This window comes from Micropterus salmoides, unplaced genomic scaffold (genome assembly GCF_014851395.1).
Source record: "Micropterus salmoides isolate LMB-PRFRI ecotype aquatic unplaced genomic scaffold, ASM1485139v1 Ms_hic_scaffold_3705, whole genome shotgun sequence".
NCBI lineage: Eukaryota > Metazoa > Chordata > Actinopteri > Centrarchiformes > Centrarchidae > Micropterus > Micropterus salmoides.
The window spans coordinates 1-22,838 of NW_024043046.1; the positions used below are offsets into that span (position 1 = coordinate 1).

The following is a 22,838-nucleotide window of genomic DNA, read 5'->3' on the forward strand; positions in this document are numbered from 1 at the left end:
CGACGTTGCAAATGGCACTCTTTCCCCCTCCACTCCGTAGAGAACGCTGTGCCAAACCTCGACTTAAAACTGTATCAGTTTAATGGCTCCTTGATATTCCGCAAATACAGGCTGTATTGGTCGATCACGACTTGAGGCCTTGTATGAATGGAGTGGGTTTTGTTTGCATATGAACCAGCAAGCAGCTAGCGCTCGACTGCAGAAATATCGGTGTGTGTGTAATTCGTGTACACAGATATTGTAAGGCCACTGTGGTTTGTTTTGGTACAAGAACACTGCGGGAACCGCGGGCAAAGTTGAAATATTGTTGAAACAGGTGTTGCTTGGTGTGTCGGATGTTAGCAGAAGTGGAGCGCGATTGTTGTATTTTCGCAAATAGTCTGCAGTCTTGTTTTAACACGTTTAATTTATACCCAATAAGTAATAGATCTTTAAATGGTCAGATTTATGAATGGGTATTGGCGCCCTGAGCTCCTCTTGGAGAAAAAAAAAAAAGCATTATCACCCATGAGAACAATATTCCTCGTGGTCAAATGTAGCCTCAGGGAGTCTTCGTGACACACTGCAGCACATCTTTGAATGTTATTACATCCACGTTACTGATCGATGGCTGTTACATTTGAAGTGCAGGCTACTGTGCAGGCCTCAGCTGTCTTTTCCTGACACGCACCTTGTCCACACAGTTTTTGGTCGTGGCCTTCCTCTAGGGTAATACTGACACCTGACCGCTTGTCTGCGCACTGAAGTTTAACATCTTCACATACAGACTATAAAAAAAACACACCCTGCAGGGCTTCTTGCTCTTTCAAATATGTCACAAATTTGGTTAAAAACAGACTTAGATTTGGAAAAACAGCACCAGCACTAGGTTGAGTCTGAGTCATTTTTTATTACATTGTAATGACACAAAAACAAAACATGATGATGTATTCATATTTGTTTTTCAAAACCGTAAAATGTATTTTTTAGTCATTATAGTTCATATCCCAATGTAGTAGAGCTGGAGCAGAAAACTAATTTACAACTATTTTGATTATAACTAATCAAAATATAAATTTTTCAAGCAAAAATGCCAAAAATTAGAGGGTTCAAGCTCCTAAAATATGTAGGTTTGCTGCTTTTTCTCATCTTAAATTATAGTAAAATGAATTATCTCTGGGTTTTGGTCTATTAAGATATGTAGTACAATGTAGTAGTAGTAGTAGTAGCCCTAAATAAAATGTAGACATATTTCCTTTTCGGAACAGTTAAATAAGTGAAGTATCTAGTTAAGTCAACTAAGAAAATATCTTTCTGTAGCTGTTGTTTTTTTCTTTGGTTTCTGTGTCTAACCAAGATTCATTTAAATGCTCATTCAATTAGAACAATAAACTATGTGTAGCACTTTATTAAATCACTAAAATGATACACAGGGTTAAAAAAAAAAAAAGCATGGGTAAGTATATTTGTCTCCGCTGTGTGGTGAGGTAGGGAGGGAAAAGGCGCTGACAGTGTACCGGAAAAGGAAGGAAGAAACTATCCCCCTACACACACCCACAGTGAATTATCATGAGCTACTTCTTGTAGAGACTGCTTGCCCACATTTGCTTGAGTCACATCCAGACTTGACAATTGGCAGGGCTTGAATAGAGCAGCTCACAGGCTTGGGTGGCCTAGTTGAATTTCATAAATCGATGGTGAGGAGGCAACAAGGCCCCTGAAATCACTGTTTAAACATTGTCACCTCGTGTTGTGTTGTTGGTATGTGATGACGATGATCCCGCTAATGTAACTTATGGTGGAGAGACGTCTTTAATGGCACTGTAATACATAGTCAAGGAAAATTTTTATGGCAGCTGTTAAGAGGAATGTTTAACTTGACTCTGTTTTATAGCAGCGTTAATTAAATATCTTTGGGTTTTGGACAGTTTCTCAGACAAATTAAAAATGCATCCATTCATTTTGGACATTTGAAGACGTCACCTTGGGCTCTAGGAGACAGTGAGGGGCATTTCTTATTTTCGGATGTTTAAAACAATGGAAAAAATAATAAGCTGATGAATTGATAATGAAAACAATCCTTAGTTGCTGCCATAAATTGAATATATGTAGTCAACTATTTCTGACATTTTATAGACCAAATGATTAATTGACTGAGTAATAGAGAATGAAAATAATCATCAGTTGCCGTCAAGTATAAGTGAATTAATCTGGATGTTGTGGGAAATTGTCATGAAAACACACCAAAATCATCCTCTCTCCTCCCCCCTCCTGTCTTTACACATTCAGAGGTCAAGTGTGCGACCCCTCTCGGCTGCAGCTTGGGCCGTCCCATCGACCTGGAGAAGGACGACTACCAGCGGGTGGTCTGCAACAACGAGCTCTGCCCATACGGCAACTGGATGCATCTGCAGTGTTTCTACGAGTGGGAGAGCTCCATCCTCGTCCAGTTCAACTGCATCGGCCGTGCGCGGTCCTGGAACGAGAAGCAGTGTCGGCAGAACATGTGGACCAAGAAAGGCTACGACCTGGCCTTCAGGTTCTGCTCCTGCCGCTGCGGCCAGGGCCACCTAAAGAAGGACACCGACTGGTACCAGGTGAAACGAATGCAGGATGATCGCAAGAAGAAGCCATCTGAGAGGAGCACGGGCAGGAATGGGTCCAGCGGAGGGGCAGCAGGGCCCGGGGACGGGCTTTTTGAGGAGCCCAAGAAAAGCAAGCTGCCAGGAGGAGCAGTAGGAGGAGGGAAATTATCCCACAGAGCCTCGAGTCAGGAGTTACCTCGGAGACAATCAATGGACCGTCAGAACTCTATGGAGAGAGGAGCAGCAGCAGGAGGAGGACCCTTTTGTCTGGGTCCTCCTCTGAAGTCTCCATGTGACTCCCCGGGGCAGTCTCCTCCAACTGGTTTCCCTTTCTCCCCCACTGCTGTCCTCGGAGCAGGAGCTGGAGGAGCAGGATTGCGAGGTTCCCGTCCGCTGGGAGAGTTCCTCAAATCAGCCGTCCACATGGACCCTCAGAGGAAACACCTTCTGGTCGGGGGAGCTCTCGGTCGGGGAAGTGGCTGCTCGATGGGGGCGTCCGGCGGTGGAGCTAACCTCGACCCCGGGTCTGTCCTCCCCCTGCCGCTGTCCTTCGCCCTCCCGCTCCACCACCGGCTCACCTCGGGCAGCGTGGGTGACGGCACCTACTCTCACCCAGTGCAGTTCCTGAGGAGGCTGGACCTCTCGGAGCTACTCACCCACGTCCCTCGTCATAAACTCAACACCTACCACGTCCGCATGGAGGACGATGCCCAGGCGGGCCAGGGAGAAGAGCTGCGCAGGTACATTGTAAAATGTTATAGGCTGATCCAACTTAAAAACAGAAGTTTCCCCTCTGTATTAAAATGTGTGTTAAGGCTGGGGAAGGCATTTTTTGTGGAAATTCTTCTTTCCATCCTGACAGCAGTCAAATAATCAAAAGCTCTGACACAAATATGAAAGACAGTCAGTATGAAGGCAACACGCAGGGCTGCTCTCAGTGACCTTGTTAAACAAAAGGTAATTTCTGAAATTGATGCTAACTTTCAACATTCGTCATCGAATTCTCTTGACATGTATTAAAGACACACAAGAACATTCCATCATATATGATTTCTTCAAACTTACAAAACAGCGGGGTCTCAGGAAAGTTTTAACACTGACTCAAACAATGCATGCTGGGAAGTCTGCTAATATCATCATCATGTTTCTCTAGAAACTTAATGTAATGAGTGAGCGAACTCTCAGTAGCTTAGTCATTAAAGTTATCATTTCAAGTCAGAAAACTTAATTTGGTCAATATTATTTTAGAAAATAGTAAATTGCAGTTTTCTTGAATCCAATATTTCATATTAAAATTGCTTGTTTTGTCCAACCAAGATCCAGTACAAAACAACGTGTGTTTATAAGTGATATGACTGACATAAAACTAGAAGATTTAAGTTTAATTAACTAAGATTAAGTAAAATCAAAAGTTAAAGCCAAAAGTTTAGTTGATTCCATTGAATTCCTGTATGATGTTTTACAGTGTAGGTCCTCTGGGACATTTGATTTCTAATGCTTGGTTAAAATGGTTCTAATAGAGTTAATAGAGCTATAGTGTTATTATAAACCAGATGTGTCTTTTTCTGAGCCCTCTTCAGTCACGTTAATTGTCAAATATCTGATAAATATATACCTCATGACCACATAACATTGCAGCTTATAACACTTATATCTGACTATTAGTGATTTAATATATTGAAGATAGCTTATGATTGTAGGAAAGCAGCCAGCTTCTTTTCACAGGTAACATAGGTTAAACACATGAAAGACAAAAAATGATTTCCACTTAAGTTTTTCTGAATAGCAATCGTTGTTTACATACTGTTTGAATGGCAATTCAAAGTGTTGTACGTATGACATATGACAAAATTCAGGGAGTAAATATAAATTATAAGGTAAACATAAAGTAAAACTAGTGCAGTGCAAGACATGGATGAACACTTCCAAATTTATTTTTATAAAAGGCAGTAGCAAACAGAAAATCTCAAGCCTTGATAAGTCCAGATATTCGGTGCATAAAAACTGAAAGCTGCCTCGCCATGTTTAACTAAAGGATAGCTGTGTGTCTTTGATTGCTCATTTAAAGGTTTAATGCAGTTTTTGTTTTTACAGGATTTAACAACAAACCTCTCCAGTGTTTGTTGTAGAATTGTTGTCAAAAGATGGTACAGTTATTCGGACCACCCTTTTTATTTATGTGAAATTCATATCACTTTTTATTTAAATATATAGCGTCATTCAGCTCATTCTTTAGCTGCCTGGCCATAACTTCCCTGTCTTGTTTCACCCTCACTGCTCTCACCTTGTGGCCGCAGCAGCAGCTGTTTTAAGTGTCCCTGGCCAGCATATGGCAGACAGGAGAAAAGTTAGCGACCAGCTGGTGAACATTTAGTAGCTAAAGAGTCAGATTTATTTCCCAGGAGCTGGTGGAAACCAAAACCAGAGCTAAAAGAGAAAATTGGACTTACATTTTCTTGGTGGACACAAACACGAATCCTACTGAATGCTATTGTTTCTCCATATCTGCTGGATGAGTTAATAGGCGACAGCTGCATTTACTGTAAATCTTGGAATGATTTGTCTCTTTAGACATAGAAACTATAGCTACAAAGACACAATTTCATGCACAAATGTAGACTGAATTGACATTTATTGATGTTAATGAGCTGTGATAGATGTTAGATGTACACAAGTTAGTCTCATATTTAGCATCACCAGTATCTGCCTGAAAACTGACAACTGATATTTTTCAGATTCTCAAAAGATCCACTCACAGGATTGACTGTTTATATTTACCACAACTCAGCCTGTTCATAAAGACAACTACTAAAACCATACCAAAAAAAAGCATGTCACATAAATCTGCCAGATGTTTCCAATATGTAGCACACTCTGTCTGTCCATGTTGTCCTACAGGTTTATCCTGTCGGCCCTCAGTGCGAGCCAGAGAAACGTGGTTAACTGTGCCCTGTGCCACAGAGCGCTGCCTGTGTTTGAACAGTTTCCTTTGGTGGACGGGACTCTGTTTCTCAGCCCTTCACGCCATGACGAGATTGAGTATGACGTCCCCTGCCACCTTCAAGGTCAGACCTGGTTTCAAGATCATGTCGTGAGACCTGAGATTATTTTAAAAATGTTGTTGGTGTATGCAGTTAACACAGCTCAGAATAGTGCAAATATTTTGGTCTATGGTCAGTCCACCTCTTTGGTTCAAACAACTATTAATTAAATGGCCATGAAATTTTGAACAGACATTTGTGGTTCCCAGAGGATGAATACCTCTGACTTTGGTGATCCTCAAATTTTTCCTCTGGCATAAGGTTGATATTTCTGTTTTTCGGTGAAATTTCTCAACAGTTATTTGGATTGCCATAAAATTTGGTTCAGACATCCATGTTCCTCTCAGCATGAACGATCAGAATCAGATCAGCTTTATTGCCAAGTAGGTTTGACGTACATAGAAATTTGCCTTGGTGACTTCGTGCATAACAATAATAAAAATATGAAATTGACAATATATGCAAAATATAAAAGAATAATAAAGACAGTGCAATATGGCAGTTATTTACATGTGTGTCAGATTTGTATTTTGTGTACTGTAAAAGGGGGATGGGGGTTAGGGGGGAGATGAAAGTCTGAAAATGGGGGTCCTGGGCCTTGTTGTTGAGATCAGCTGCAGATGGGAATAAACTCTTCTTGTGGCGTGACGTTTTGGTCCCAATGGACTGTAGCGTCCTTTGTGTCTGTGGTGAGAGGGATCAGCCACAATCTTTCCTGCTCACCTCAGTGTCCTGGAGGTGTACAGATCCTGGAGGGATAGTAGACTGCAGCTAATCACCTTTGAGAGAAGCTGTAGCCGACCTTTGTCCTTGGCAGTGGCAGCAGTGTAACAGATGTTGATGGAGGAGGTGGGGATAGACTCAATGATGGATGTGTAGAAGTGCACCATCATTGTCTTTGGCAGGTTGAATATCCTCAGCTATCACAGGAAGTACATCCTCTGCTGGGCTTTATTGGTGTGGGAGCTAAGGTCCTGGGAGATGATGATTCCCAGGAAGCGGGAGGACTCCACAGTGTCGACCGGGGAGTCTTCCTAAAATCCACAATCATCTCCACTAATATAATTAATATAATTTTAGTGACTTTTCATCTAGCGCTGTCATCTGGTGAAAAAAATTCCAGCAGCCTCAGCTGCACTTTGTGCTTAGTGCAAATGTTAGCATGCTAACATGCCAAACTAAGAAGATGAACATGGTAAATCTGCATTTCCTCTGTGGAATTAGTGGACATGACCATATCCGACCACAGATGTATAGTTTTTAGCTGTGATTCGCCTGTTACTCATGCCGCCTCACCAAGCTCCGTGTGTTCTCGCATCTTTAATGAACAAAGTGTTTCAAAGTCTTGCACATTCTTTCAGAGCCAAAGCCAACACCTGTCTGATTCCAACACCAACAATCTGCTATATTTTACCAATAAGGTGGTGTCAATCAGAGCCTCTATTACCCCCACTGCCTCTTACTCAGAGGTTCCTCACCAACAAGAGAGTTTTAACCAGTTTTATCCCATCGACTTGTCTGAGCTTTTAAAAACAGTATCACAAATGAGAGAGTCCTCCAGCCCACTTGATGTAATACCTATAAAGTATTTACTGAAAGTAATGGATTCTGTTGGGCCCCATTTGATCTCTGTTTTTAACAGCTCCCTATCTACTGGTTGTGTCCCTGTTTATTTTAAAATCGCTTGTGTGAACCCACTTTTAAAGAAACCCTCCCACAAAATTTTAGACCAATTTCAAAACTGCCTTTTATTGCAAAGATTTTAGAAAGAATTGTGTCCAAACGACTGCTCATTTTACTAGAAAATAACAAAATATTTGAAAAGTTTCAATCTGGTTTCAGGAAGTACCACAGCACTGAGACTTCCCTGCTTAAAGTCACCAATGACGTTTTAATGTCTGCTGATGATGGCATGAGCACAGTGAGCACAGGTACTCCTGGACCTTAGCGCTGACTGAGACTGAGGCACAGGGTGGGGATCTCTGGTACTGCCCTAGAATGGTTTTCATCCTAACTGTCAAAGAGGAAGTTCTGTGTGTCTGTAAACAACTATTTGTCTTCGTTCTGTCCAGTTAAATATGGTGTGCCTCAGGGGTCGGTCTCTATTTTGTTTTCCTTGTATCTGCTTCCCCTTGGACATATTATCCATAAACATGGTATTTCTTTTCATATTTATGCTGATGACACACAAATATACTTGCCCGTCAGATCCACAGACCCTGAAATGCTGAGTTCACTTAACAACTGCCTTTGTGAAGTTAAAAAATGGATGTCAAATAATTTCCTCCAGCTGAACTCAGACAAAACAGAAATCCTGGTCATTGGGTCCCAGGAGATGGCAAAACAAATACTGCCATCTGCTGGTTCCCTAGTAAATCACATTAAGCCTGTTGCAAAGAACCTTGGTGTTTGGTTTGATAGTAATTTAAATTTCGAGCAGCACACCACAAAGCTTGCTCAATCATGTTTTTATCAACTTAGAAATATAGAAAAATACGATCACTGTTAACTTTTAAGGACACCGAGACCATTTTACACGCCGTTATTCCATCATGCCTGGATTATTGCAACAGCCTTTTCACTTGTTTAACCCAAAAATCTACTGATCGACTCCAGACTGTCCAGAACTCAGCTGCCAGGCTTTTAACCAGAACAAAGAAATATGACCACATTACTCCTATTTTAGCTTCATTACACTGGCTCCCAGTATGTTTTAGAATTGACTTTAAAATTTTATTGATCACTTTTAAAGCTCTTCATGTCCTCTCGCCTTGTTATATTTCTGACTTTTAGTCCCATACACACCAGCACGTACCTTGAGATCCTCGGGCAGAGGTCTGTTGTCTGTTCCAGAGTCTCGACTGAAAACTAAAGGGGACAGAGCGTTTGCTGTCAGGGCCCCGAGGCTCTGGAACAGCCTGCCCGAGGAAATCAGGTCGGCTGAGTCAGTGAACTCTTTTAAGTCCCTTCTTAAAATATACTTTTATAGGAGAGCCTTTCCCGATCTTATTTGACTTTATTTTATCCCTTCTATTTTATTCTATTTTATATATTTTATATTTATCTTAAACGTGTATTTTAGTCTCTTCAATGTTTCTTGGTTTTTATCATGTATTGTTTTTGTGTTTTTATTGTCTTTACACTTGTTTTTGAAAAGTGCTCTACAAATAAAGATTATTATTATTATTAGTACTGTTATCAGGCTCTGGATCTCCAGGACATCAGCCGCCAGGATTGCTTCTTATCAGGCACAAATCATACATATTTAGGGGTTAAATAAATTGCAATAATTAACATGTTTGTTCAGTTATATATTCTCATTCCTTAAAATGCTTAAACTGTGTTAATCCATGAATACACCCAGTTCATACTGTGTATATAGACATAAAATGTTTTCTGCTGGCTTCTGCACAGTCCAGAATGAATGTGAATTAGGACAGCGGCTGCATTAAGCTTCTTTGATGTGCTGGCCTACAAGCTTTGATATGTATGGTCGTTGATATGCATCAGTATGAAAGGATTATTTGTTAAAACTTTCATGGATGGATGTTACTTAGTTTAGACTTTTTTCCCTTAAGAGGGTAAAGTTTGCAGCTTGATTTTGTGTTGAGAAAATGTAACTGCATGTGTTGTGAACACAAATTCATCGAAAAACAACAACACCATAATCAAACTCTCTTGTGACCAATTTTGTACTGTGTGAGCCGTATTATGTCTCCTCCAATACTTAAGTATGGTGAGGTTTAAGGCTCTACTTGGGTTGCATAAATATGTGTAAAAAAAAGAAACACAACCTTTTTGCCACACTGGGAGTCATTCACACTGAAGTTGCACAGAGCTGGGAAAGTCTAATGTTGGTACTTTCCAGGCAGTTTTTTTAGGAAATGTAAACACATCAATTATAGGCATCATGTTAATGAGTAAAATAAAAAACTTTTATTTATGGACAAGCTTGCTGCCTGTCCAGTATCACAGTCACACACACTACCCTGGTCTATATACTGCAATCAGCAATCAGGAGTTTGCTATTTTATTTATTTTCCGGGCTGAATAACAACCTATTCTGTCTTGAAGACAAACGGACTGACCTATTATTTAGTAAATTTAATACAAAACTATATTTCTTTATTTCCAACAGGCAGGTTAATGCACCTCTACGCCATCTGCGTAGACTGTTTAGAAGGCGTCCACAAGATTGTCTGCATCAAGTGCAAGTCACGCTGGGACGGGAGCTGGCACCAACTGGGCACCATGTACACCTACGATATACTGGCTGCTTCACCGTGTTGCCAGGTAGAAATACTGATCTCTGAGGGGCATTAATGAGCACTTTTGTTTAAAAAGTTAACTGTACTTCGTGTATTTCAGGAGAGCAAGGATTCCTCAGACCATTAAACGTGTCCTCCTTTAAATGAGCAGTGAAACCAAACAGTGGTGATCTCCAATGTTCAAATCATTGTAGTTTTCCTGCTTGTAACTTTACTGTTCTGGTTCCGTGTCACCGCTCTCATGGACCCATTTCCCCCCACTACAGGCAGCTGTTTAGTGAAAAAGCTCTAATAAACCCACTGCACGCTACCTGTCCAGCCTCAAACAGAAGACAGACACAGTTAGCGACTAGCTGGTGAACATAGCAGAGCATTTAACTACCAAAGAACCAGATATTTTTGGTTGGTATAGATAGGTACAGAGCTAAAAGAGAGTCAATATTGTCTTTAATATTTATCATGTAGCTAGAAACACAACTTCAAATGAGCGCTAATGTTGCTCCATATCTGATGTGTAAATAACCAGCTTTTTGCTAACATGTTCACTATATGACCTAAAAGGTATGAATGCTAAACTAGCTGTCAAGGGCCTCATATTTTACAATCCAGTACAGCAGATCCTAATAATAAATAATTAAACTTAAACAAAAGAATTATGACAGAAACTCACTTTGGGGAAAAATTTGAAAATCATAGATGCTACTGAAACAGGAGACGGACAGAAACCTTCTATGTTTTGCTTTTAGTTTTTAACGTTTCACTTCCTTCATTCCCTTTGGATGGAGCCAATAAATGTAAAGTTGGTAAATGCTGTGGATCTATAGTTACATGTGCCCGGGATGCTATTTCCTGTTGTGATTTACTTCATTGGCGAATAGAACTTGCTCAGGTGTATTATAAGTTAACCAATGGTCGTATGTGCTTAAAAAAGACATGGGTTATGAGTTACAAAGTTCTTTGTGTTTACTAGCTGGTTTCTGGTTGCATTGTTGGAACTTAAAGGAACAGGGTCAGTTTACTCGTCATGGGGAGTCTTACTCAGGCTGTGAATAGTGTTGCATAGTGCATTCTGTGACTCTGGAGGAGCTCTCCAAAATAACTCACTGATGTCACTAATGTCACTAAAAACCTTTAGGGCGCCAAGCAATATTACAGGTGAATCTAGTTAAGAATTAGTTTACTAGTGCATGCATGTAGAAATGTGTGTTTTACAGGGAGTATTATTCATGCAGTTTAGGATGAATGGGAAGTATTTGATTTAATCTGTTATCAGCGTAACAATTTGTAATATTAGGTATATTGTTATATTTGTGAAATACATTTTGATTTTAAAGTGTCTAGTCAGATGTCTCGAACATATCCCATTACCTCTTTTACTAAATTTTTGTATTAGCAAGCTGTTACAGCTGCCGTTTATTATGTGTAAATATTTAATAGAGGTAAAATTTAGGATTGTTTCCGTTATTGATTAATCTGTAGATTATATGTTCGGTCAAGAAATTTTCCCAAAACCGAAGGTGATGTCCTCAAATATCTTCTATTTAGCAAACACTTACCTTATAAGAAGGCTAACTTTGAACTTAATAACAGCAACCATTGTTGATTCACCTGTTTAGTGTTCCCCACAGCTGTTGCACATGATATTGCACACCTGTCCTCCATCCACTGATGAACACTGTGAGATGCAGTTGAAAGCTCAGACAAAAGCTAGCGACTGGACCTTTGAGTTTGTTTCACACATTCTGAACTACCCAACGAGGGTTAAAATGAAGGGCAACTGGACTTGGTTGAAGATACTGGAAGACGTTTCGTCCCTTATCCAAAGGACTTCTTCAGTTCTGACTGACTGGCAGGGAAACTCAGCTATTTAAGCTCAGTGGGGTCGTTGGCCCGGGTCATCGATACCGCTGGTTACATCTGAAGGACAGAGGACACTCGTTTGAGGACCACCAGGTGCACATTTTAGACAGAGAAGATGGATGGTTTGAAAGAGGTGTCAAGGAAGCCATCTACACCAGGGTTGAGAAGCCGTCATTGAACAGGGGAGGGGGTCTACGCCACCACTTATCCTCCACTTACAATGCTGTCCTTTCATCACTTCCCAGGAAACTCAACAAACGTAACCCATTGGCCTCAGGTGAAGATACCAACGATGGTCGTTCAGTCTTGACCACAGGTAGTCTCAACGACTGTAACGACTGTCGTCACAACACCAAGGAACACTAACGAACCAGCGGTATCGATGACCCGGGCCAACGACCCCACTGAGGTTAAATAGCTGAGTTTCCCTGCCAGTCAGTCAGAACTGAAGAAGTCCTTTGGATAAGGGACGAAACGTCTTCCAGTATCTTCAACCAAGTCCAGTTGCCCTTCATTTTAACCCTCGTTGGATAACTATGACCTGGATGACTGAGAATCTTCATAGACATTCTGAACTACCACGCTCAAATTTGCAGCTTTAATTCAGCGTCCTGTTATCTGACCTGCATCCTCTCTCCTCCCTGTGTGTCCTCAGGCTCGTCTCAACTGTAAACACTGCGGGAAGCCGGTGGTGGACGTTCGAGTTGGGATGCAGTATTTCTCTGAGTACAGCAACGTCCAGCAGTGCCCTCACTGTGGCAACCTGGACTATCACTTCGTTAAACCTTTCTCCTCCTACAAAGTACTCGAGGCTTATTGACAAATGCTGTTCATGCATGCTAGTTAAGCTGCTTTTGATCCAATTTGTATTCTAACACAATCTAGGAAAGATTTTATTTTTTGGGCCTTAAGGTGGTTTTATGTTTTAAGTTCTCTCTCTTGATTTCTTTTTTATGTACAGGAAAAGTATGACTCTAGTTTAAAAAAAAAAAAAAAAGTTCCAAGACAGTATCTCTGCTGTTAGAGAAAAGTGTTGATAAAGTGTGAAACTGACACATCAGTCAAACACATTTATCTGTGACAAGTGAATGTATCTGTATGCCAAATTTGCTTTTATTTTTTACCAAAAAAACAACAACATACAAATGACTCTTGAATAAAGCAGAGAAAGATGTATGTTGGTTTGAAATCTTCATCCATGATCATTGTTGACAAGGCAATGACTGCCTCTTCAACGCTCTACGTGGAACTAAAATCAGTGAAATCCAAAGATACAGCAAAATGTATCTTGTTACAAAATGCGCCCTCAAATAAATGTATCAAAATAAAATACAACATTCTGGTGCCAAAAATATCAAAATAAAATACATGTATTTAATACAGGAAATGCATTTGCGACAATTCGACATTCTGAAATTTGTACAAAGTGGATTTTGCTAATGTACGCAAGGTTGTGTACACAAATTTCAACCCTACTGGAAGGAAGAACACGAGGTCGAATGCTACCGTATGTAAGCAAAACTGTATAAACAACAAAAATACTGAAAATAGTCTTGTACAGTATGTAGAAAGCTCTCTGTCCAATTCAGAGACCCACCCACTACAATTAGTTGCCTTTAAAAACAACAAACTTTTCTAGTGTTAGCCGCCTCGTGTGCAGATGGGAGTATTATTCCTGCAGATGAGAACAGTCTCTCAAACGGAGCTGAAGAAGGGTAGGTGGTGTTAAAAACATCCACATCTCCTGTGCTGTCAATTTGTTCACAGTAGACTGCCGGGTTCATCAATGTGTGTGTGTGGAGGGAAAAAAAGCAGTGTATTCATCACAGGTTACAGTTACAGATGAATTAAAGGAAAAAGCTGAATAAATGATTAGACAAACATTGATGCAGATGCTTCCATAGAGATGCACTGCAGGATATAATTAAGCAGTAAAATTCCTCACATGCTGTGTGACGTCTAAAATGCCAAGAAGTCCCAGTGGACCTCAGTTTTGGATCAAGATGGAAGGAGGACAAAATATGAGTGACATGTATGTGAGATTTTGGGCCAAAGTGACGACGCTCACCACCACCATCAAACACCAACTGAGGGAACATCATTCAGCACACTCCGTGTCAGTACAGTGCAATGTCAAGTAGAGTAGTACAAGATTGTGTGTGTTTTTGCATATTGTTTGTGCCTTTGTTCATTACAAACAGTGGACAGATAACAGGAAATGAGGGAGAGAGGGATGCAGCGAAGGGTGATTTAAAAATAAAGCCTGTGAATAGTGACCTTTACTTTAGCCTTTAGGTAACTATATGTGACAGTGAAAGTAAAAGCCTAAGGCAACTAGCTGATGATTGGCTGTTTTCTAGTACAGATATATTAGGTCTTTACTCAGCACACCAAGAACATGTTGGTACCAGTGTTATGCCGATACTTTAAGGGGTTGTCTCTGACTCACGTTTCCACCGGTGCCTTCCTGCAACAACTCGCCTCTCACCAGATTTCAGAATGGTCCTTGAGCCAGACTTCTGTTTCTGGTTAAAATCAACGGGAGTCACTCGTAGGGATCCTTTCCATGATGTTGTCAGACACCGCTTATAACAATCTGAGCCTGTCAGTGGCAAAAAGAAGTACCTTTTTCTGGACATAATTTTGTCAGGTAAATTGCCCCAAAGGAACATGTTGTAGCCAGTTTGCAGCTTCAGTGACACCAAAATATGTGAAAATAGAGCCCAGGTTTTAAAATACTGAAATGACCCTTGCTCATCCTTTTATTATCTTTATATTATACCAAACTCTGTTAAACACCTACATAATACACTACAAGTAGAGTCTGATTAACATATTTACACCAATCTGTATTCAATTTGCTTTGGTGAAATTGTTTTATTTCCATCAGATCACTGCTGTATAGAGCCCTCTGTCGTGTCCATGTTGCCAACAGGGGAAGTTGTGCTCTCAGCGGCTTTCAAGCTGGATTTGGCAGTCTGCAAATCTGCAGTCTTATTCTTCTCTTTTTGTGACAGTTCCTTTGCTGAAGGTGGTCGGAGGATGCACATGGCTGCTCGACCGTCACGTATGGCTTTTGGCTTGGAAACAAATCCTACCATTACCTCCATTTGTTGCACTATCTGCTCCAGATTTGTGTCCTATGGGAAAAAGAAAAAAAACCAAAAAACATTAGCGTTTAATACTTTCTATGTACAGTATATGTGTTGGAACATTTTTAGGGAGAAAACATGCCCAATGTGTGTGACGATTAAAGGATATTTGTACAATTGTCCTCCCCCCTTAAACAACACTGACGTTCGGGAAAATGGCATCAAGAGATGGTGTTGAGACAGAAAGGGTTGAGAGTTGGAGCTTAACTGACCATGGTGGCAAGCAAAGGTCTTTTCTTTTATGCCGAGTTATTTGATTGATAAACCTCACCCACTGAATGTAACATAAAAATACACAGCATGAAAGGTTACCTAAAAATAAAAGTATGTAAATGCTAGAAAAGCATTTAGCTCCCAGTATCAGAGAGGCCCTTATTAGAGTCTGTCTGATACTGGGGGCCAATACCGATATTTGAAAGTTTTAAAATCAGATATAAGGGCTGATATTTTTGTTTGCAGTGCGCCGCATGCCGGCTTATTAATGATGTAGCCTCAACTGAAACCAACATCTGCACTCCAGAGTCTACTGTTGTTTTACCTGGTACATGACTTGTAACGTAATAGGATCCCAGGTTTTTTACCGAGCTCACCCCACCTGATGCCATCATCCATCTCAATGTTTCATTGTAGACATTGTTCAATGGAAATTTTGTAGACAAAATACGGCTGTGATGATGTATGCAAATGTTTTATATGAGATGACTTTCTCTAATAGAGACACTAGTATGAACCTGTTTCAGTGGAAAGAGGACAACAGAAAGCCAGTAACAGAAAACATGACAACATGTCGCCATTTAACCAAGTTTAGTAACAGACGCAACAAATTATTATTCTTATAAAAAAGCAATTGTTCAAAAAAGTGCATAGATTTAATTCTGTCAGCATTGTTTTTGAGGGTCAAGAACTGATATGATGAATACTTACTGCATATCCAGACATATTATGTTGAAATTCACAACTCATACAGAGTAGAGTAACATAATTTGCTTAAATTTGTGAGCGAGTCAGGTGCACCAGTTGCTAGAGAGTTAAGGTGCTCATCAAGAACCTTTCATTTGGTGTATAAGTTACCATATTTTAATATACAATTAATTATATCTTGTGTGTGCATGAAGGGACTACAAATTTCGTTTTGTTATGCAGCCTTGTGCTGTATAATGACAAATAAACAACCTTGTACCTTCATCTCCCTACTGTCCCGATATAATAAAGGCAAAAAATCAACAACCCTAAAGCAAATCATTGACAAAACGTGAGCTTTCTTCCTCACCAGGTCGACTGCAGGTGCCCCACGTCCTGACCGCAGAGTAATTCTAACATGGTGCTTCTTCTCCAGCCAGCTCTCCACTTGCTTCAGCTTGGTGCTGAGGTCATGAGCTGCGATGCCAGATGAAAATGTGAGCTCTTTCACCTGGACAGGGGCTGTGGAGAGAATATAGCCCATCCCATTTTATACGATGGGTTACATTGTGTTTCACATACTGTGTATATAACGTTTTTACTGTAAGATCTGTTGAATACTAAAGTTACTGAGATGAAACTGACTTTCTTCACAGGGCCTTGTTTAAAGAACCATTTTGACCAAAAGGTACATGTTTCGTTAATACCTCAAATTTCTTTGGGACAAAGGTGGTTTCAGAAAAAGAATCTGTACACTGAACAGAACAACAGAGAGAACAAAAGCTTTGTTGTCAAGATTTTAGAGATCCAGATCTGGTTTCTTTGACAAAGTATGGTCTGTTAACTGTAAACAGTTCCCAATCTGTGTACATATATTGACAACTGGAAAATTATGGTTTCAATTGCAATACTCTTCATCAGGCACTTGTTCAAGTTAGATTTACATCTACTAAAACAGTGCTTCCAAACCTTTTTGGCTTGAGACCCTTTAAAACAAAAGAAAGTCAACCGGCGACTCCAAAGTTTATTTCTATTAGCTGTGAGCATTTCAGCGGTTTTTACCTTCTCAAATTGTTGATTTTGAATCTTTCAGAGCCCAGAAGAGGTAAAACATCTAAGTAAATCATCTTGTAACCACTGTATTGTCCCTGCCAGGACACCACATACCTGCTTTTGCTTTATGTTTCTCTCGCAGTTTCAGCTGCTCTTCGTGGATCTGTTTACCACTCATCAGCCGGTAGACGGGGGGATCTTTGTGTTCACTGAGCAGCACCAATTTGAGACCCTGCTCGTCCATGATTCTGATCACATCTGCACGGTGCATGGTGCCCAGGTTCTCACCTGTGTCACTTATCACCTGTATCTGACGCTCCGGGATCTTGCGGCCAACAGTGTTGATTGTGCCATGAGTTCGGGGATCCTGCTTTTTTTTCTTGGGTGCAGGAGTCTGTTCTGTGTCATCTACAGCAGTGGAGAATGGAGACCATCTCCAGGAGGAAGCAATGGCGTTAGATCTTTCACTGCATATGCTTAATCGACATGCTGCTGTCGAGTAGCCAGGGCTGCCGCCACACACAGCTCTCACTGTACGGCTTAGCATCCACCTCACACAACCTGCAGACATGTTCTAGATTTTAAAAAAAGACGACAAATTAGCTGCCAGGTGATTTACGTGAAACAGTGTTTCAGGAAAAGGCTATTACTGAAAGCAAAATACATTATATTTTACTTCATTTTATCCTAATCGTAAGAGTTAAGCATTTCCTGAAAATGTCTACTGGACATGATGGATGTAGATTACAGAACATATTTGCATACAAGGCGTTTTCATACATTGCTGAGTTTTTGCTGAATGCCTACCATCTATGCATGAGAGCGCTGTGTGTTTAATTTGTTGTTGTTGACACATATACATAAATGTACCATAGCTACCAGGTCTGCTTTCCTGGTGGTTTCTCATGCCTCTGTACGTAATAAAAGCAGTGTCTTGTAAGCCAATGTGGACTGGGCATCTTTGGGTGTATGGCACTTGAATAAAATATATTAATTACAAAATTAAGGAATTTATTTTCTAACTGACAAGTTAGGCGGTCTCACTTTTTCCCCCAATGGTTGTCATTTTCATTGCTGCCTGACCAGCCTCCGTTAAAACATTGGCCAGTTAAAAGTGTGCCTTTCTTATCTGTCTGTGCACACACTACACACATCATAAATAAGATACTTTTCAAACTTTAAGGGTCCACTGTGATATTCGGGATACACCTCACTTCGTTCATTACTTACTTTTGGAAGTTTTAAACTTATTCGTATTTCAAATAAGTTGGTTCACCGGTCATTCTGACAAGCGTTTGCAGCTAAAACATTCAGTGTGGTCGCGGCCACTGCAAGCAGAATGTGAAAGCCAACACTCAAGTTATGCCGAACTGATGAACAAACCTTAATAATTCATAAAATGCATTTCAGTATATGCATCGGTTTGCACGGGGTGTGGAATTGATATGTAAACGTGAAACTGTAAAGTTTTAGATGGGAGTCTGGAGTTGATCGAGAGAGCTGTTCACACAGTCATCCAGGCTGAGTGTAACCGAAGGCCTAACGTTATGGAAACAATGTAATTTGAATGAATAATCTCTCGCTCACATTGGCACTATGCACAAGTTGTCCTACACATGAAAGCTTGTAAAATCACAATTGTGTCCTCTGTTCCTGCGATTTTTACTCACTGTAGTTCAATGTCGTTCACTCATGCTCTCTCTGTTGCAGGTTGATTCCTGTGTCTCTTTCCGTCATCCTCTTCTTCATTTCTTCTTCTTCTACTGGCTTTCCGGCAGACTAGATGCCTTACGGCATATTGCTGCCACCCACAGTTCAGTCTCGGTATCGCTTTATAGCACCTTCATTCTCAGAGGGCTAATCCTGTTGCAGATATAAAATCCATGACTGCTTCCACTATCCTTGATTGGTTCTCATGAGGATTCAAAATATCTCTCAATGTCACTGCTTGTAGTCCATCTCCTGCTACCTCAGAATACAGTTGTTCTCTTTGCCTTTTATACTGTTGACATTCCATAAACACATGATTAACAGTCTGTTGTTGATTGCAGGTTCTACAGAGCCCATCCTCATGTTTGCCTATCTTCGCTAGATCCCATGCAAATCCACAGTGTCCCAGCCTTAGTCTTGTCATAATTACAGCTTGTCTTCTGGATTTACCCAAGCAACTCTGCTCTGTCTTTACTTTGTTTTGTATTGCATAATAATGCCGGCCCTTTGTTTCCTTTTCCCACTGCCTCTGCCATACTACTATAGTGTTTTCCTTAATGACAGATCTACATTCGGTGACCCCAATACAAACTTCTAAATCAATATCTCTTTTCAGAGTCATTTTTGCTACCTTGTCTGCCACCTCATTCCCTTCTACCCCAACATGTGCAGGGACCCAGAGAAATCCCACTGACCCTCCAGCCTTTTCGATTTTATACAACAGAACCATCAGCTCCATAAACAGATCTGGCCGAGCTCCCATATTACTTCCTCCCAGAGTTTTTAACACTGAAGCCGAATCTGAGCATATTACTGCTCTCCTTGGTTGCACTTCCTCTATCCACTTTAGTGCCCATATAATAGCTAGAAGTTCTGTTGTATACACCGATACCCCCTCAGACAGTCGTTTAAGCTTTACATATTCATATTGTGGGATATAAAAAGCAAAGCCTGACTTCCCAGTTTGTGGATCTTGGGATCCATCTGTATATATCTGAAGGTAAGTTCCCCACTGATTTTCCAGTCTTCGCTTTACCATATTGGGATACTCTGTGCCTTCATGATGTTTGATGTTATCCATTATACTAAGATCTATTTCTGGTATGGACATCAACCACGGTGGTACAACTGACCAGTACACTTGCGGGGCCATCCCTTCCTCCTTCAGTCCCAGTTCCTCAATTTTTTTCCTGATGTTAAACATAAAACATTCCTTCCTCCTTTTCCCTGATCCCCACTCCCACGCATTACTTAGAACTATTTTTGTAGGGTGTTCTCCTTTATGTGCCCATAATTTAACAATATACTGCATTGCCAATTTCTCCCGTCTAATTGACAATGGCATTTCCCCCATCTCTACCAACAAAGCTGGGACTGGAGTTGTACGGAGGGCCCCGCAACATAGTCTCAGTGCCTTAGCTTGTATTACTTCCAGCCTCTTTAAATGTGTATCAGCGGCTGTCCCATAACACACACATCCATAATCCAACCTAGATCTTATCATTGCCCTGTAGATCATTAGTTGAGTATCTCTGCCTGCACCCCATGTGCTACCTGAGAGGGAACGCATTACATTTAATACCTTTTCACACTTATTTACAACATTATCTATCTGCTTTTTCCATGTTAGCTTCTCATCCAAATGCACACCCAAAAATTTGAACTCTTTAACCCTCTCAATTGCTTGTTCATACAAAAATAAACCACCACATTCAGTTTTCTTATTACCAAATATTATATACTTTGATTTCTCCACTGATATCCTCAACCCCCACTTTTCACCCCAACTAGTTACTTTGTTCAGAGCTACTTGCATTTGCTCAGTTATTTGTTTGACATTCCTGCCCCTTTTCCAGATGGCCCCATCATCAGCAAATAGAGATTTTCCAAAACTATTCCCAATTTCTTCAAAATATCATTCATCATAATATTGAAAAGGACTGGGCTTATCACGCTACCCTGAGGAGTTCCGTTATCGATACCTGTTCCAGCTGATAAAGCATTTGCAACCCTAACTTGAATTCTCCTGTCCTTCAAGAAGTCTTGTATCCAGTTAATCATCCTCCCTCTGACTCCAGCCTCATATAGTTTTATGACAAGCCCCTCCTTCCATAGCATGTCATACGCCTTTTCAATATCAATAAACACCGCCATTAATACTTCTCTATTCACCATTGCTTTCTTTATATCACTGTCAAGGGACGTAACGGCATCCATGGTACTTCTCCCTCTACGGAATCCACTTTGTACTGATGTAAACCATCCCTTCTTCTCTAACTTATAAACCAATCTGTCTGTAACCATCCTTTCCATTATTTTACATAGGACTGATGTCAGTGCAATGGGCCTGTATGATCCTGCCTTATAAGCGTCTTTCCCTGGTTTCAATATTGGAACCACCAGTGCATGCTTCCATGTGCTAGGTAGACTTCCCTCTTGCCATATGTGATTCATTAAGGCCAAGATTTCCTCCAAAACTTTGTCACTAAGATTCTTAACAATCTCATAGCTAACACCATCCTTTCCCGGGGCTGTTTTCCTTCCTTTTCCAATTGCCCTGTGCAATTCTTCTAATGAGAAAAATAAATTACCCACATCAGAATTATCATTATTTATCTCAAGTTTGTATCGATTTTGCTCTAATATCTCATTTCTTTTCCTTATACCTGCTTCACCAATGTTAGCTCCACTGTGAACAGCTCTAAAGCTATTTTCACATAGCTTTGCTTTATCCAAATCACTTGTAGCAAACAATCCTCCCTCCTCTAAAACTGGCATTTTCCTTTTCCTATTACTTCCTGCCATACGATGTACTGCCCGCCATATTTCTGTTACTGCAGTCTCTGCCCCTAGTTTTCCACAGTATTTTCTCCAGCACTCTTTTTTTGCAGTCTTAATCACTCTGCGTGCTTTGGCTCGCAGTCTTTTATATTCTACTGCTTTATCTTCTGTTGGATGTTTCCTCAATGCTCTATACCCGCAATTCCTGTCTCTTACTGCTTTATCACAGTCCTTGTTCCACCATGGCACACTAATTTTCCTTTTAGAACACTTCTTTATCGGGATAGATTCAATTGCACTTTTCATAATTATTTCACATAAGCTGCTATTCCATTCCTCTATTGTCCCTTCCTCATTTACTTCCTCTATAGTTTTGTTACACTTTTCAGAAAAAAGTGCCCAATCTGCCTTACTATAATTAAATAAGTTTTGGTTACCCTGTTCTTCACTCAATAAAGTTTTCCCAAACCTCAATAATATTGGGTAATGATCACTCCCTATTGTATATCTGTCCAAAGAATCCCACTCTCCAACCCTAGCTAGTTCACTGGACGCTAATGCCAAATCTATATATGAAACATTTCCTGTTCTAATATCAAATCTAGTTGGCCTGCCATCATTTAAACAAACTAATCTCCACCTGTCCATAAATTCCTCTATAGTGCTCCCATTATTATCTTTTATTCTGCTACCCCAAAGAGGGTTGTGAGAGTTAAAATCCCCCACCCAAATGACCGGTGTCCCTACTTGTTCCATAACCCACTCCAACTCGCTTAGATTTATTTGCAAACAAGGATTATACATGTTTATTATGTTAATCCACCTGTGCTGTCCCCAGACTCTTACTATAACACATTCTAGTTTAGACATTATCTCTACATTTTGATACTGTACATCTGATCTTATAAATGTTGCACACCCTCCCCCAGACTTTCCTTTTCTATCATATCTGTTACTTTCATATCCAGGAATCACAAAATCTAAGCATGGTTTAAGCCAAGTTTCCTGAATACATATCACCTCTGGTAGATCCTTAAATTCATCAACAAATCTCTTAAGTTCCTGTCCATTAGCCATCAAACTCCGTGCATTCCATTGTAAGATGTAAAACATCAGCAATTTACCTATCATCATTTATGTCCATGTTTCTTCCCCCAGTACATTCCTCATTACTGTCAGTGATCTTTTGTTTTCCCCTACCTCTTTCGTAAACTTCCAGTTTCTGTCTCATATACTTGTGCAACTCTTCTGGACCCATACATGCCTCTTCCAGAAATCTCTCTGCAGCATCCACCACCACTTTAATAACGTCAGATCTTCTGGTTTGGTCTCTAACTGCCCACAGAACATCTACCATGAATGCCAGGAATGACTGGGTTCCCACAATCTGCCTCACTTTCTCCCTATCAGGCTGGGAATCAGAAGGCACTTCAACTACCACTTGTCTGGAAGGTTCCCCCGTTCCCCTCACTTTCTTCAGGGCATCTGCATATGATATTTTGCCTTCAA

General features: G+C 40.5%; 2 protein-coding genes across 2 annotated transcripts; one reads left to right on the forward strand and one right to left on the reverse strand.

Annotated features, from left to right (window-relative positions):
- Positions 1-2,264: 2,264 nt before the first annotated feature.
- LOC119884835 (headcase protein homolog) lies at positions 2,265-12,909 on the forward strand (the record flags this gene model as incomplete). Its single annotated transcript, XM_038695134.1, has 4 exons — positions 2,265-3,304; positions 5,463-5,629; positions 9,744-9,898; positions 12,389-12,909. Coding segments are annotated over 4 exons (1,527 nt in total), but the record flags the coding sequence as incomplete, so codon positions are not given.
- A 1,677-nt stretch (positions 12,910-14,586) lies between these two features.
- On the reverse strand, positions 14,587-18,595 carry LOC119884834 (translation initiation factor IF-3, mitochondrial-like). Its single transcript, XM_038695133.1, has 4 exons — positions 18,509-18,595; positions 16,953-17,412; positions 16,156-16,307; positions 14,587-14,873 (listed from the first exon to the last, which is right to left on the reverse strand). Exons 2-4 carry the CDS (start codon positions 17,407-17,409, stop codon positions 14,625-14,627), a joined length of 858 nt encoding a protein of 285 aa, XP_038551061.1. The 5' UTR covers positions 17,410-17,412; positions 18,509-18,595; the 3' UTR covers positions 14,587-14,624.
- Between the last annotated feature and the right edge of the window lie 4,243 nt (positions 18,596-22,838).

Excerpts from the sequence above, each read along its gene's own strand:
- LOC119884834 (XM_038695133.1), bottom strand. The coding sequence starts at position 17,409 with ATGTCTGCAGGTTGTGTGAGGTGGATGCTAAGCCGTACAGTGAGAGCT. Across the intron at positions 16,308-16,952 it reads GAAACATAAAGCAAAAGCAG|CCCCTGTCCAGGTGAAAGAG; the intron begins GTATGTGGTGTC and ends TTCTCTCCACAG. Across the intron at positions 14,874-16,155 it reads GGGCACCTGCAGTCGACCTG|GACACAAATCTGGAGCAGAT; the intron begins GTGAGGAAGAAA and ends TTTTTCCCATAG.